Source organism: Clytia hemisphaerica, unplaced genomic scaffold (assembly GCF_902728285.1).
Source record: "Clytia hemisphaerica strain Z4C2 unplaced genomic scaffold, Clytia hemisphaerica genome assembly, whole genome shotgun sequence".
NCBI classification, from domain to species: Eukaryota; Metazoa; Cnidaria; class Hydrozoa; order Leptothecata; family Clytiidae; genus Clytia; species Clytia hemisphaerica.
The window spans coordinates 502414-519889 of record NW_027103774.1 but is presented as its reverse complement, the minus strand read 5'-3'; the positions used below and the strand labels follow the sequence as shown (position 1 = coordinate 519889).

General features: G+C 35.1%; 2 protein-coding genes across 2 annotated transcripts in view; one reads left to right on the top strand and one right to left on the bottom strand.

Moving 5' to 3' along the window:
- The first annotated feature begins 600 nt into the window (after window positions 1–600).
- Window positions 601–4813, top strand: LOC136806129 (uncharacterized). The gene is made up of 4 exons (XM_067062696.1): window positions 601–816; window positions 1075–1155; window positions 2412–2672; window positions 3805–4813. Exons 2-4 carry the CDS (start codon window positions 1104–1106, stop codon window positions 4152–4154), a joined length of 663 nt encoding a protein of 220 aa, XP_066918797.1. The 5' UTR covers window positions 601–816; window positions 1075–1103; the 3' UTR covers window positions 4155–4813.
- Window positions 4814–6355: 1542 nt separating this feature from the next.
- LOC136806128 (fibroblast growth factor receptor-like 1) overlaps window positions 6356–17476 on the bottom strand; it is a 32432-nt gene continuing 21311 nt past the window's right edge. Inside the window, exons 2-5 of the mRNA XM_067062695.1 lie at window positions 16620–16857; window positions 9910–10019; window positions 9092–9418; window positions 6356–8472 (exon numbers count right to left, since the gene is read on the bottom strand). Coding sequence (XP_066918796.1) covers window positions 8009–8472; window positions 9092–9418; window positions 9910–10019; window positions 16620–16857 — 1139 coding nt within the window. The 3' untranslated portion in view covers window positions 6356–8008. The remainder of the gene's footprint in view (window positions 8473–9091; window positions 9419–9909; window positions 10020–16619; window positions 16858–17476) is intronic.

Below are 17476 nucleotides of genomic sequence, written 5' to 3'. Positions count from 1 at the left end.
TGTGGGACACATTTAACCCCATGGTTAGCAGCACCCACTTATGGCAATCACTTAATTAATTCTTTTGTTTAGATAATTAGCTTCCTTGGATGGCGATTATGTTTTGGAAATGGAATGTAAACACATAGCTAATTGGATTTCGTTTGGTTGTCCTTGTTTATCACTGTTTGCAAATTTTCAATGAACCCAGTGTTTAACCTTTGGTCGTACTAACAGGTCAAGCGAAATGTTGTCTTCCCTTTTTTTTCTTTTGCACAAGTCTCCAAAGCTATACTGTTTGTACTAGTAATAACATGGTTTAGAGGGTGATTTGGGATTAATAACCCCGAGGTTCATTGAAAACATTTCGAAATAGCCCGAACGTAGTGAGGGCTATTTTGAAATGTTTTCAATGAAACGAGGGGTTATTAATCCAAAATCACCCGAGAAAAGGGTTAAAAAGTTATTCTAAAACTTTTGGGGGATGAATGACCGATTCTAGTTCGTCCACCTTCCCTTTTAATGTAAAAAGAAAAATTTCAAAGGGTTTTTAGTGAAAATTAAATGAAAAATGGATTTATGCAACAATAACTTTTAAGCAAGCATGAGTATGATTGACTTTCTCATTTTATATAAGTCGGAAAATGTATGTACGTGCACAAGAAATTTCCACATGAACCACATTAAAAAAGCCATTTAATCTAATTATAAGCAAATTGCGGGTTCGTCATTTTGCTAAGAGAACATTATATGCCTCGCTATGACGCTTTTTTAACATGGCTAGATCGATCAATCAATTCACTGGATGCAAAATTGACCTCCCTCCAAAGACCAATGGTGAGTGCTTTAAATGGTTCATACAAATTTATCTATATTTGGCTAAAGAGTGTTTGTCCATTTTACTCTTTGGCAATGGTCGAACCCCCTGGAAAGGCTCTCGTAGGTCGGCTTTGCCATTTAAATTTATGTTTTGTTTAATTCACGCCAGGGGGTAATTAAGGAAGTTAGATATAAAGGTATTTTAGTCATTTTTGTTTTATTTAGATTTGAACACTGATTTGTGGAGGTATATTCTTAAAGTATTCTGATATTTAGGAGAAGGAGACATTATTACACGATAGAAAATGTATTTGAAGACTTTGGTTTTATGCTTTCTTGGTTTAAACTTCGTCAAAGGTAAGAATAGAATTAAAATGTTAGATTTTTTAGAAATACAGTCAACTCTCTCTAATTCGATTCTCTATTATTCGAATCTTTCTGTAATTCGAACTTAAAAATATTGGTCCCCTCAGCTGGAAATTTGTTGCAATTACCTTATCGGGGAAAACTTCGTCGGGGAAAATTTTCGTCGGTGAAAATTTTCGTCGGGCAAAAATTCGTCACATGCTGGTAGTTGGTAAACGCATTAAGGCCGGGGAAAATTTTCGTCGGGGAAAATATTCGTCACTTTTCCCCGACGAAGTTTTCCCCGATAAGGTAACAGAAACAAATTTCCAGCTGTAATTCGATTCTTTGTCTAATTTGAATAAAAAATTGGGTCTCGCAATTTCGAATTAGAGGGAGTCAACTGTTTTTAAGTCATGACTCTAAACTTCAAACCGACGCCTTTTTAACCCGTTAAATACCACTGTCATCATATGAGATTGCTCAATTATTTCGGTCCTGTGAGGGAAGGTCTGAAGATGGTATTTAATGGGATAACATCCAAATAATAATATCACATGAATGTTGAAACAACCTTTTAGGGGGTAAAAAGTTATTCTTGAATTTCCAGAGGGCGAACAACTGATTTTAGTTCGTCCACCCTCACTTTAAGACATGAAAAGAATATTTTCCAAGAGTTATTTTGCAAATTCTGCCATTTTCCAGGGGGTACATGTTTTTTTTTATAAGCAAGTGTATGCCCCTTGGTCAGGCTCATGTATGCTTAAGTGTTCAAAGCTTCCAGGCATAGTTTATGCTTATTATATGCTTAAGAATCATGCTTATGATTCACCCCGAGCCAAGTTTTTAATGAAATTTCAAAAATTTTGTAAAAATTTGCTCAGATTTTGGGAGCGTGGAATGTAGCTAGCCGTGGAATGTCTTATTTTTTACTTGACCTCTACCAAACCTTTTTAAACAGATAAAAATGACCACTTGAAAAATATTTTAGGCTGACATATATGCTCATGTTATGCTTAGGAATTCTTCAAATCTGAGCCTTCATATGCTTATAAGCGTTATGCTTATAAAAAAACATATGCCTGACCAGCGGTACATCCCTGTACCCCTTGTTTGCACAAGATCCCCCCCCCCCCCCCCCAAAAAAAAGGGAAGGCGATGAACGAATTTTTGTAATAAGTTTAATATCATCATGTTCATAAGCAGACACTGATCAAGAACAGAATTAAACTTTCATTTTACTATATTTTTCCTTGCTTCCAATCCAGGACAGTGCGTTGACAAGTGTGTTTGTCATGGCTTCAATTTCTTAGCCAAGGATTTGGTGAACGACTTATGTAAACTATCGAAATATTACATGAAATGCCCCGTCACTTGTAACAAATGCTCCACGCCAACGACTACAACTACGACAACAACGACGACGAAAAAACCGACCACCACCACAACGACAACAACGACAAAAAAACCGACCACCACCACCACAACTACGACGACGACTAAGAAACCTATTACACCCATCAGCGGAGGTATAACTAAAAATAAGCCAAAATTTGTTGATACTCTAGTCCTACTGGCTCCAAGAAGCTGTTTGCTAAGAGTTCTTAGTTTGATTCGCCACTTATCCTATATATATAAACTGTTTCGTTAGATGGTGAGATAGGCCTTCCATCTTTGACATAAACACGTTCTTTATAAGAACACCCAAAGCATTCGGAAGTTTTTAAAGCTTTTGAGTTTTAGGTCCAAAATTTTCTCACTCACTCACCATTTTGTGATTATTTTGTGCAATTTTCTAAGAAATTGTATATTTGAGAGCCCTTCAAGACTTAAAATGCTTGTTCTTAATATTTTGATCATCGAACCCTTATATTAAGCAGTTATTGGACAAAGTCGAATCCAATATGAAAAAATATTGGGCGTGCGAGAAAAGATATTGGACGAGGCTTCGCCGAGTCCAATATCTTTTCTCGTAGCCCAATATTTTTCATATTGGATGAGACTGCGTCCAAATAAATGGTTTATTATCCGTTCATCGCTTAAGTATTTCTCGTTTTCAAACATAATTCCAATTTATAAGCTTGTAAATCTGGTTTCTTGGTAGTTTTTTATTCAAAAGTCTTATTTTGTTTTGTGACGTAACGTCAAAAAGAAGATGCTCAATTGTCATTGAACTCGTTGTGTGACGTCAATTTTTGAAATATGTAGCCTCCATGGAAGCTATATATTCGAAAATATTGGACAGCTATTTACGCGCGTCGGATAATAAATAAGAAGTATTTAAACTGTATAAAAGTATGATGAACTACCAAAAGCCCAAACTCTGTAACAACACTCCTTCTCATAGACCCACTGGAACCATTGTTCCATTTGATGGTGGGGCGTTATAATGTTATAATCATCATAAAGTATAAAAGCTGTTACAGAGTTTGTTCTTTTCAAAGTCGAAAACCTTTCTAGAGCAAGTATAAAAGCTGTTACAGAGTTTTTCTTTTTCAAAGTCGGCGAAGCCTCGTCCAATATCTTTTCTCGCACGCCCAATATTTTTTCATATTGGATTCGACTTTGTCCAATAACTGCTTAATAGTTTGCTCTTGTAAAAACGCGTACAGGCGTTATACTTAACAGAGCGGTCGTAAAATCAAAAATATTCCATCATAGTTTGTGGCGATTATTTATCATCCTGCGAAAACTTGAAAGGCTATGAAGCAGACATTCTATCATCAACATGTGACGCTGGCTACGATGCCAGGTGCCCCGTCTCTTGCGGCTCCTGTACGCCGACCTCGGCCTCAAGATGTGCTAATTTTGATGACAATAATTATAGTTGCGCTACAAGAGATTGTGAAGATACCTCAGACCTGCTTGAACATTTTAGGGTCCATCTATACTGTGCAAAAACTTGTTGTCAACGTGATCAACAGAAACGGGATTCTGTTGTTAAATTTCACGAGCGATTCCATCCAAGAAGACATCCAAATAAATTGTTAATCGCCAGAAGTCTCTTTTAAATCATTAAATTTCTAAAACATTGTGTTTGGTTTTCCTTTCTCGCATTTTTCATGAACTTCTTTAGTTAGATTTTTAAATCATATTTTTTTGTAATTTGAGGCGATTTTTTGCCATTGTAACCGGTCATATTTTCGCTTACAATGCCCTGTAAACTTTTATACTGCAATTTGTGAACCTTAAGTCGCTATTCAATACTTGATTCGTCACCGTAGTTACGAATAACAATCCAAAAAACGCTCAAATATCAAATATTTACGCTGAAAATGACAATTTCCGAATACTTTAACAGAAAAGCCAGGCCGGTCGTCTAAAAGACTCTATAAGAAGTCTTTCAAGGATAAAGCACCATTTTTTGTTTTTGATTTTTCTCAAAGTGACTGTACCGCAACACTATCCGAATTTTTGTCATTCCGGCGCGTTTGATTGTTGAGCGAATTTTTGGATTGTTAACAGTATCTGCGGTATGATAACATTGCCACTGAAGCTGTTTGAGGCTTTACTATACTATTTTCATTATTTTGGACCGAATAAAGTTTTGCCCATAACTTCTAAAGTAGCCTAATATTTATTTTATTTATATATTTAAAAATTTGATTTCTTTTTTATTCGAAAAATATTTTTTGAGCATGAAAAATGTTTAAAATCCAATTTTCAACAATCATACATAGCAATTGTAGGTTAGCTGAAATGAGACTTTCTCTTTCTTTGAGACCAATTTTTATTAGGCTCTTCCAGAAAAAGATTGTACCAAGGACTTGTACGATCATGGTCAGAATCTATTGAGAATTTAGCTTTTTCCTCGTGAAAATATACTATATTTTGAGCCTTATTTCGAAATTTGAAGTTCGGGTCAAAAAGTCGATTTTGGACTCTTAAATTTAATCGGATATTTCAATTTGGCACAGGTTTATAGACTTCCAGGCTATATTCTGAGCCTTATTGGACCACTTTTGAAATTTTGGATCCTCAGATCCTATAAATAAGGTCCTAAGTTTTAAGTCTAACGTTAAAACTCTACCCTTCAACCTAACTTAGAGCATTTCCAAATCGTTTGTGGTTTTGAAAATACGTGGGAATTTCCCATTTTTCTAAAACATTACGACTATGATTGTAGCCCCAGGACACTTAATTCAAAAACAACCGAACGTGCGGTCCAAAATTAGGCCTTTGAAATCTGTCCAGCGAAAGTTTAGTCAAATTTGATTAAATTTGGATGAAAAATCGACCCTAAGCATTTTCTTGAACATTTTTGTTCATTTTAAGGCAAATACAAAAAAACTTACAAACCCTTAAAACCTTTAGAGTGCACTTTTACTTATCTTCGCTCAGTTTGACCCTTTACAATACATTTTTTTTGTATTCGATGCCCTCTGGAAAAGCTTCAAATTGACAGTATTAAAGTCTATTCACGATAAGTGTGCACTCTTTTTTCTTTTACCTATAACTTTTGAAGGAATTCTTCAATCTTTATAAATTAGGTATCATTGGAAAGATATTAGTGAGTGGAACAATTTGAAATAAAAAAATCTTTAAAAAAATTCTAAAAATGGAGATGAAAATGAAGAAGAAAAAGATGAAGATCTTGTAGAAAAGTGCTATAATTATCATTTTCACTCAAGTGAATCGTTGATCATCGAAAGTCATCACTGTGAAAAAATTTCTCAAAAATAATCATTCAGTCAAAAGATATCAAACAAAGTTATAAGCTGATTGACGTCTAAAAACGCTGTTTTCTGCAGTTTTTTGCTGTTTTTTTGGGGCCAATCACCTATTTACTTTGTATCATAACTTTATATTGAATAAATATTTTAATGAAATTTTTTCACAGTGATGACCTCCTAAGATCAAAGAATCTCTCCAGTGAAAATGAAAGTTATAGCACTTTTCTACAAGATCTTCATTTTTTCTTCTTCATTTTCATCTTCATTTTCAGAACTTTTTTTGAAGATTTTTTATTTCAAATTGTTCCACTCACTAATATCTTTCAAATGATACCTAATTTATAAAGATTGAAGAATTCCTTCAAAAGTTATAGGTAAAAGAAAAAAGAGTGCACACTTATCGTGAATAGACTTTAAATGCAGATTCATGTCCTCTGATCCCACGAGAGAGTTTACTGGGAGGAGGAATTTCAAAGTAATTTTCAACTTCACGAATTATTAGGTTACGATTTGAGGAAATAAATCAGTCGCAAAAGGGATAATTTTGAATCATTATTTTTTTATTTTAGGATATTTCTCATTTTGAGGTATATGAAACAATATAACTTATAATTTTTCCTATTAAAAAAGAATAAACAAGACAAAGAAAAAATTTAATGTATTTACAAAAAAAAATAAACGCAGTTAAAAAAAATTTATCAAAATATATATGACACATTGCTACGCTGATAGGCCTATTATACATTAGGCAACTTTAATACCATTTTTCTTTGCGATTAAAGGCAGATATGAAGACTTCAGGCTTCCAGGTGCTTGCGATTTTTTTGCCTTCTTATACTTTTAACTTATGCTGCTGAGTAAAAACAGTAAATTTTTGATGAGTTTCGGGTGTTCTTATTTTTATCTTAAACTGTTCTTAATTGGTTTTTATTTTTAGATCAAAATTCATTATACGTATTCTTTACTACTGTTTTTAAAATGTTCTTGTTTTTCGGCGTTTTGAGCCTCAACTGCTCTTATAAAAAAGTGTAGTAGCTGCTTTATATGGACATGTTGACTAATCAACTAGGGTACTAACCACTGACCTTTATATATCCCTGGACCAAGCTTATAAGTATAAGCCCGAAGGGCTAGAATCAAATCTTTAACCTTTCTCAGGCAAGAAAAAGTGAAGCCTTAAAATATGCCCCATATTTTCGACGACGGATTGAATCTAGCGATTCCTTTGTTTTCGAGTGATATTTTTTTTGAAATTTAGGTGTAAATTTTAGTTTCAATCTGTCATTTGTGTAAAAACCAAGCGGACCGCGCTAGGCCGCGCAACTTTGGTAGGATTCGGTAGGCTTCAGATCCTACCAAGGAGATTAGATTCTAGCCCTTCGGGCTTATACTTCATTGGCACTAACACACTGTTTCCAAGTCTAAAGTATTCCGAAATATTTTACGTACTAAGTAAATAAATTAAAGTTGTATAATTATATATCCTTTTTATAAAAACAATTACAAAATAAATGAACCGATATGATAAAAATTTGAACTGCTCTGGCAGGCCTTATCAGGCGAAAGATTTTGAGTAACTTTTCAGGCAATTGAGTTATACATATACGTTTAAATGATATTCAATACGTAATATTTTCTACGGCAACACCCCGGTATTTGCCCGAATTGGCAAATCTAAGCTAGAAAAAAAAACTGTTTAAAATATGTGCAACTACTGTAAAAAATACCGGGTGCTTCTGTAGAAAACATCACGTAATGTATATCATGAATTTTAGCTTAGTATACATAACGTATATATCGTACTAACCCGTTACAATCCAAAGGTTTTTGTCATTACAATGACAAAAATCCGGATAATGCTGCGGTACAGCCCCTTTGAAAAAGGACCATAAACACAGCTGGCGTTTTATCCTTCAACGAGTTCTTGTAGAGTCTTTTAAGGCTGGTCAGCTTGGTTCGTCTCTCAAATTATTCGGAAATATAAATTTTTAACGGGAAATGTTTTCATTTGATTGTTTAGAGAACTTTTGGATTGTTATGATTAAAGTACGGTAGAACACATATAAGAAATCGTTTGTTTTACGGACATAAGGTGTGTCACACCAGGACTGCAATGCCATTTACCTAATTTTGTTTCGTATCAAAAAACTCCAGGAATTTTGGTGCTATAGTTCTCCATTTTCAGCCAAACATTATCGAGCGTTTGATATCACATCATCATTCACAATCAAATAAAACTGCGTATAATCGCTTCCCTCAGAGTTTGATACGTAACACACGTAAACGCCCGTATCTTCTTTACGTACGCGATTTAAATTCAAACGTAACCCATACGGATCGGTATTATCGTACACGTATTCGTTCTTCGTTTTCGGGTGTAGGTCTTTGATTTTGAACGATTCGTATTTTCGTGCTGGTATATACTTAGATTTGAAACCATTTTTCGGGTTATTGATATCTAGCCAGTTCATATTTTTCGGAATGGTTGGTAAAAGTGAGTTGTCAGTAGGGTTTGACAGATGAAACCACTGAACATGTGGTAAAGTACCGGAGATAATTTCTAAGCAATCCATCGATACATTTTGTCCAACGGTGGTGTTAATAATTTGTGGGCGTGTGTATGGAATGACTTTGGGCGGGCCACCCATTCGACGTCCTGAAAAATTATACAGATAGTTTAATAAAGTTGGGTTTCAGACAAATTTGTATGAGAAAGACTATAAGATTAATGTTGCACGTCAGCGTACTCTCTTAACTAGCGGTGAGATTTTGAGGAGACAACGGTATTCATGATATGCACCATTGCAATGTCTTCCATTCCACCCAGTAGCTCATTGGTTGTAAGTGACGTAAAATCAGTCAATACGTCACTTTCAACCAATGAGCTACTGGGTGGAATGGAAGACATTGCAATGGTGCATATCATGAATTGAAAACACATGCGTAGGAGCGCTCTTGTGAAAATGCAAGATAACCAAGTGATAAAATTATCTCCATTTAGTAGAACTATTCGAATGCTAAAAAAAGTTTGTATCCACCGCAAAATCCCAGGAGAATGTATCTAATGTGGTATGGAGTTTAGGCAGGAATTTTTTTGGTTTGTTTAGAAGCCTAAAAATTGCCGTGCGCCGAGAATATAAATCTTCCTTGCAAACTGATTACCAGTCGAACTAATTTTGAGAACCCGTCGAGAAGAAACTTTCGTAAAATTCTTTCTATTATTCGAACAAATTAGATTCCCAGTTCGAATTAGCGGAGGGTTAACAGTAACTTACTCAGTATCCTCAGCTCATAAGTGAAAGATGCATTTCCATATTTATTGAATGCAATACAGGTGTATAAACCCCCGTCGTTGACTTTCAAATAATTGATACTCAAATCACCCGTCTGTTGAGGAACTGCTTTAATCTTTTTGAGAAGAACATTGGTAGCCGGGGGTTTGATATGTTTGAATGGTTTCCCGTTTTTAAGCCATACGTAATGTACAGGAGCGGACGAGAAAGCTTTACATTCCATTTTGATGGATGTTTTTGTTGGTCTGATGTCCATTTGCTTCCGTTGCATTGTGGGAAGGTCGTAAAACATTGGTTCTTTTTGAATTTCTGTGAAAAGAGACAGAGAAAATCGTAAGAGGGAGCTATACCATTGAATAATCAAAGTCAGAGTTGAGTTATATGTGGATCCTTTGTAGTATGTCTTTAATATCATCTGACCTCAAAAACTTGAAAAGTTGAAGGCTAGAGCTTGGCTGCATTTAGCAGAAAAATTTCCAAAAAATTAAAAATCGCTCGTGGTACAGGCTATTTTGAATCCTTCCAATAAGATAAGGTATAGCCGAACGATAGAGTCCAATCACCAACGTATGAATTGAAGCCACTTAAATTGCAACATAAGTTGCGCGGCCTAGGTGATTTTCATACAAACACTGGATTGGAAGTAAAATTCATCGTCAAAATTCGAAGAGCATGCCAAACGCGAAAGTGCAAAATTCCAAGAAAAGAGCGAAAATTCAAAGCCATCACTTTTGCTTGCGTGGGAAAAGTTGAAGATTCGTGTAGTGTCTTCGAACTCAAACTCAAAGAATTCTTCTTACCTTTGATTCTGATCTTGAAATCGAAAGAGAGGCTTCCGTACGCATTCTTTGCAATACACGTGTAAATGCCGACCTCTGAGTTTCTGATTCTTCTAATCTTCAATATTGAGCTGAAAAAATATAAGAAAAAAGACCATGAAAGAACATGAAACGAGTTTCTTTCAGAGAGCCAGCGAGGATGTTTGTAAGAGTATAGAACCATAGATCGGCCTATTGTTAGTGTGAAGGTTTCAATAAAAGACTTGTTTCGCAATGGACTGTGTTCAAATCAGGTTCAAGGCAGGGTGCTAGGGAAGCATGTAGTCTGTACACAGACCTGATATCTACGGATAATTCGAAAATTCATTGCAGTAGATGACGGGTACTGTACATTGTACTACGAAACGATAAACATGAGATAAACTCTGGTACAGAGTAGGAAGCATGGTGATAGACTCTCTACTTTCAATGTTGGTAGTAGATACGTGTACTAACGATTTGGCGGGAAAAAGTATCGCGTGTATTGATAATTTCATTTAGGCAAGTACATGCTATGTATACCATCGTTTGCCGATAATCTATTCCAAAATGGTCTGATAAAAAGCAACTGTTTTAGAACTAGCAACACAGCATTCCAGCCGAGCAATAAAAGGATTTTCGAGTTTTTGAAGTGTTCAAGTTTTTTTACTCAGTTCTAAGTGCAGCCGCTGTGCCACCCGCTTTGTTGAAAAACCACAGGCTACGTGAACAAAGATTGGAAAATTTCCAAATGTAGCGGTAAAAAACATTAAATGTGAGGTTTGTATTTTTGATCACAGCATGATAGCGAGGCTGTGTGACTTTGACGTCATTTAAAAGTAGATTATGAATGAAAACTGTATCAATGAATCGATGAATGAACTCATATAATGATAAAGTGAATGATGAATGATGAATGACTGGATAAATTCTGTGAATGAATGAGTAAGTCGCCAACGCTAAAACTCTAGAGGAAGCGGGGCCAATTTGCCATCGGAGAGGAATGAAAGTCGGCGTTCGATGTGCCGCTTTCCCAGTCTGGCTCAACTACCCTAATACCCTAGTCGGAAAATATTTCGCCAATCCCCAAAAACGAGGGCTAGAGTCCAGGCCTCATACTGCAATATCCTTGACGCGGGCTTGAAAATATCCCGACCTTTATAGCTTTAGCGTGTCGGATGAGTCATACGAACGAATGAACGAACGAAAATGGAAATAATTTTACAAATGAACGAGTGAATGGACAAACTCTAGTTTCTAGAGAAAGTATACATCAATCATTTCTGGCGGCCCTCTTTCAAAGGTGTCATGAAAAAAGGTAAGAAAAAACAAGCAAGAAAATTTTTAATGAAAATCTAATCAAGAGTTACTAAATCTTTAAAATAGGTTTAATTTTTGATTTTTTATCGTCCTGTTTTTGTTGGTTAAATAGAAAACAAAACCACTGACTCATTTGACCAATCAAATTGCGGAAGGTTAATATTAATTTTTCGTCATGTGAAAATTGGGTCTAAACCATATTGATGAGTTATACGTATCAAATGGCTCCTATTTTTAATTAATCTCGTTTATTTTTCTGATATTTCTCATTCATATTTATTTTCAAGGCATGAGAAAACTTTGAGTTTTTATGGTAAAAACAAGCTCATCAGAAAACTGTTATCCAATCAAGTACATCATATCTTTAATCAATCAAATTGGGAATTCAGATGTTTTGCGAGATTTCTGGACGATTATAGAATGATGGGAAAACATGCTAAATTTCAAATTAGGCCAGTCAATCTTTATACCCTTGCCTCAGTGACCCAACCAGGTCCCAAGCTTCTTTAAGTTCTACCAAAGAATTTGTTTACCAATTTTTTAAAATACCACAATAAAATCAGATCAATTCTCAATTAATCCAAAATTCTGATATTCTTATAAGAACAGTTATATAAAAACAACGAAGCTCAAAAGTGCCCAAAAAAGAACATTTTAAGAACAAAACTAAGCCTGGAATTGCTTAATTTTGCCAAAAATACCTAAATTTACCCCTGAAAAACTTTAGACTCAAATGGCAAAAAATAAAGAAAAGAAAAATCGAGTCTCAGCAATAATTTACTGGTTCTCATAAAAGAAGAGTGGAATGGTCTATTCCTGATTCTGTTAAAACAATCACTTCAAATCATTTTGATAAATATTCTCACAGTCGCTGACATCAAAGAAGAAATACCCAACAATATCAAATCTGCAATTACAATTTACCTAAATGTTTGACCAAAATATTTAACTAGGACACAATGATTTGATCAAAAACCTCGCTTGTAACCAGATTTTACGAGACCCACAATTCAAGGGCGTGTCACATTTGAAGTGTAACGCTTTTTAAAAAAGGTTTAATTTATCTTCCCAGCTAGCACACAACGTTTTTTTACGTTTATCTAACGTTCACGACGTCCATATAACGTTAGGTGAACGTTGAAACAACGTTGTGTGCCAGCTGGGTTAGAATCTATTGGTGTACCTATAAAGGAACACGGACGCATGCTAGTTTGAGTAAAGATAAAGAAAACGAGTTTTAAGTTAACGGACGTTATGAACATTAGATGAACATTACATGGACCTTATCTTGCACCAGTATGTACGGAGGACTGGAGATGAGAGTTATTTGGTCAATGAGGTCATAAGTAACAGATCGACTGACAAATCTTAACCGATTCACGAATTTCATTCATTTCAAAACAATGAAAAAATTCTACATATAACAATAATCACCAAAATGAAAGATTTACAGATTTTGAACAGTGTGAAAAGATAAATGTTCATCATAACGAGAAAGTGATAATCAGTTCGAGTATGAAAATAGAATTACGAGATGACCTTTCAGTCTCCGTCTTTTGTGACGTGGTTGAAGAAAATTATGCTCTGTCGTCAGGTTGACATAGACTTGAAAAGAAGATTTTCTATTGTATAATTTCATTGTCAAAGATTTTTAGGGTGGTGATTGGTCTGTCTTTCAGGGACTTTTATTTTACGGTAACTCTCCTTCAGTTCTAGATTGAAAAAAACGAATCCCTTCTATTCACCCTAACCTCTGGTTTCGACGTTTAACCTTAAAAGAAAGTTAAACTACTTTTAGATGACGCTGTGCGCCATATCAACAAGTCAAATCAACGAAAAAAAGTCTACTTTCCCTGAGCGAGAGTCGTTGCTAGGTCTAGTAAACGTGTACACAGGCGCATTCAGGCACTTAGAATTGACGCAGGGCTGAATCCAAAAATAAGTAGAAACTCGAAACTAAAAACAAGAGTTTAAAAGAGTGTTCATGTGTAAGAAATAAAAATTGGGAGAGAAAGAAAATGTTCAAATTACAAAAAAAGGGCAGGAGAAAAAACCACTTCGTTTTAAATGTTTGAAATTGGAGAAAAGAAGTGTTCTCGATAAAACCTGATACCTCTGTCGCCGTTCTGTGTGTATATAGCGGACTTTTAATTTTGCAAACAAAAACAACACACATACAAACTTAAGAAAAAGATTGCTTCATAGGATTAAAGGTTCAAGAAAAATTCATGCAATAATCATAATGCGGATGCAATTATTCGAAAATAAAAAAATCCGCGAAAAATGACAAACAACTGGTAGCTCGATTTTCAGGTGTCCAGAATTGAATTTCTGAGACTTCGTAAAAGTCGCAAAGCTAACGGGAGGATTTGAATTACAGAAAGATTGAAAATTGAAGTTAAATTTAGAAAAAGTCGACTATATATCAAAAGTTCTCGCAAAAATAGCTTTTGAAAGCTCCCTAAAATGGGTTCTTCCTGAAAATGTTCGTACATGGGGGTTGAGGATATAGTATCCGGGGGTAGTAAAAATCTATAAAATTTGCCTTTTTCGGGGGGGGGGGGAGTAAACTTTCTCTGTTTGGGGGTAATTTCTAATGCTTGTCCAGGGGAGGGGGGGTTTAAATTTCCAAAACATGTTATATCCTTTCTTTCTTTTCTGGAAAAGCCAAATAGACGTAACTACAATAGAAGATGGCGGATGGTGGATTATTCCAGATTAGAAAATAAAAAGGCTTAAAAAATGTCAAAAAATTGCTTCATCGAGAAACAAGAAACTCTTAGACGATTCAAGTGGACATGTCTTGTATTGTAAGGTGCCGAAAGGGGCTATTATTAACAGAGAAGAAGTCTCATATAAGAGCATTTAACTTTTAAAGTGGGTTTCGAAAAAATGAAAACCCTTCTTCCGAAGATACTTTAGGGAACTCATAGTGCAATATCCTGCTCTACTCAAATTTGCTGAAACGGCAGGATTGTCAAATTAATGGATTTCCTAGGCTGAATTCAAACACAGCTGGTCAAAACGTCAAAATGACGTCCATACAACGACGTCCTGACATCCAAACCAAGTTTATATGAAATTTCCCCAATTTCACCCAAAACACCTGAAAAGGACCCTTAAAGGCCGCACATACGGTATATCGCTTACATCGAGTGCCACTACCTCTCCGGGCATCCTAAGAACGATAAAAGAGATCTACAACGCTGCACGAATCCCGATAGAGTGCTAGCTAGTGTATCACAGGTCTTCACAAGCGGAAGGACTAACAGGAAGCTTTAAAATAGTCGCTAAAGTGTAACTAGAGCGCTATATAACCCGCTATAGAACCCCTCTTGAGATAAACAAGTACTCGTGCGTGCTTTTTGTACATAAAAAGTTTTTTTGACCTGTTTATTTTGATAGCGTCTTTATGTTTACTCAGAGTTGAACAACAAACATCCAAACATCATATATCAGAAAGGAGAAAAGGTCTCCATATCTACATAGCAGTAAAGTGCACTAAATGCATCACAATTATCTTAATTAGTTCTTAAGACTTGAATTTTACAAAACCACTGTTTTGTTTCTGCTGAAACTTGATGAAAGCGAGGCACGTTTCATTTTTTTTGGTAAATCATGATATAGTTAAATTTTAAAGTTATTGACTTGAGTAGGATTTTGTACCTTATAAAGTAAATGATTTGGAAATGTTTGTTTATTGTGAGAGCCCGCTACCTTACAAACAAATCAACACTTAACACATCATTTCAAAGGTGGAAAGATAAAAGCGCCGCCAAGAAAACCCGCATTAAAAAACACCTTTTTCATTCATGACCACGAGTGATACATTTTTGACATTTTTGAGGCGAATTTTTGTTTACTTTGTTTTTCTAAAGAGTTTGGCAGAGACATGCCAAATAATACTAAAAAATGACAGGTGCGCAAGGCTTTGAAAAAACTTTACCACCTAATTCATTTAAGATACAGTGGAGTCTGTTTAACTCGAACCTCTCCCAGCTGGCACACAACGTTGTTTTAACGTTCAAATAACGTTATTTGGACGTTATGAATGTCAAATGGACGTTGTTTTAACGTTGCGTGCCGGCTGGACTATAACTCGAATGTCTCCTTAACACGAACAAGTTTTATGTTCTAATAATAAAATACCTAAACCTTACTCAATAACTCAAAATTTTCTTAGATGAAACAAACATGTGTTACCCGTGTCTGTTCGAGTTATAGAGACTCCACTTAGTCAATATTAAGCTGCAACAGCGAAAGTTTTAGGTTGTTAGTTTGTAAGCAAACTAGCAAAAAAAGAGCATCGAACCACTATCCTTACTGAAAGCTAGTAAAAAGTCATTCATCGTGGCAAAATATCCTAAAATCCAGCAAAAAAATAAGACCCGTCGTCATTTTTCACAAAAAAGCATCTATTTCAGAACTTCAACCATAAAGAGATTTAAATCACAGTTATAATTGCTTTGATATCTGTGGTCAATTAGAATTAGGGTCAGTGATCTCTATTTTCTTTTATTTCTTGAATTGCGATTCAAATACGGCTGACAATGAAGATCCAATGACAGTGCCCGCTGTGTAAGGTCTTTAGGCACGAGCAATAAAAAAACGCACTTAAATAAACATAATAGGTGTACACGCGCCACTAGACCCCCTCATAAGATAAAAGACTTTGAAATTCCAAAGTTCACACATGTAAATCATAAGACAACAAACGGGCTTAAAAAATTGCACGATAATTACATGAACAAAACGAAGCTCGATATGCAGTTTTCTATGTTACACTAGTACCCTAAACTCTTTACCTCCGTGCTTCTCAGTTTTCATTACGTTACAGATTGACTACACGCTTTTTTTTCTATAAGAATACACTTTATAAGAATGTCCATGATGAAAATGGCCAAAAAATTAAGAATATGGTAAGAATATCACCATCATGGAATTTAGCAACTGAACCTAAGAATGCCATTTTAAAGGCATTTTAACCTGTAGATTGCCAATTTCGATCTTAACCTAGGAATACCGTAAGAATATTTTTGGATGATTTTTGCCAAAAAGTTAAGAATATTCATGATGAAATGAAAAAACACCATTCTTATAAAAAAAAAGCGTGTATTAGTAGATCACGAAAAAGAGACCTAGAATATTTTTTAACCTTATTTCAGGAATTTTTAAGCATAATTTCCAACAACGCAGACAGACAAGTAGGACCCCCATTTTTTAGAATTTGAAACATTTTCCAACCCTGTTTATTAGGCCCCTGAGAGCATTATTCTATACGGCAACAGTAGAATAAGACTGTGAGACGCGCCCAGTTCAAAACAAGGGTTAATACGGCTTCATTTATGCGTAGGGATTGACAAATAAAAATTAAAGATATAAGTTTTTCTTACCTATCATCTGTGAACTTGAGCCTCTTTCTTTTCGATAATGGCTTGCCGTTAAATCTCCAGGAATACGTAATAGGTTTAACGCCCGTTGCCATGCATGGCAAAATAACGTCAGTAGCGGGAATATGTTTACGTGCCGTAATGTGACGCATATATGACGGCTTTTTGAATGACGGATTTAGTGAGTACGGTTTAGCATCAACTTCTTGTCGGTTCCGTGAAATTGTGTTACCGTGAACGACTAAGAGTAAAGCAAAATATTCCAAATACATCATAAACATCGTGTGGAGATTTTCTCTGATAGTAGAAATTATTTCAATTCTAATATTTCGTTTTTTATATTGTCACTATAATGAAGAAATAAATTATCATACAGGCTAGAAAGTTCTCTAATGAGTCCCTCCCCAAAATCCATCTTTTGATCAAAATCATATCTCTACTAAACTAAACTCTAAAAAATCCCGGCAAATCTTTTTATCGTAATAGTGCCTCTTATCAAACGGCTTATAAGAAAACTCTAAGTGATCCTTAGGTTCTGTTTTAGGGGCACTTCAAAAAAAACTTAAAAATGTTACAAAAATATCTCGAAATTGGGTACTTGGACTTTCAAAAAAAAAAATAAAAATCTCCCATTCATTTAAAATTTTTCATAAATTGACAGATTCTAACTGTGCTAGCTTCGCCCACAAAAATAACCTTAATTATTTCATTTGCCGATTAATAATCGTAACAATTGCAATACAAGCCTTGGTGTACCCAAATTTATCAAATACAAAAACCCAGCTAACACACAACGTTGTTTTAACGTCCAATGAATATCAAATGGACGTTGTTTTAACGTTGCATGCCGGTTGGGAAGC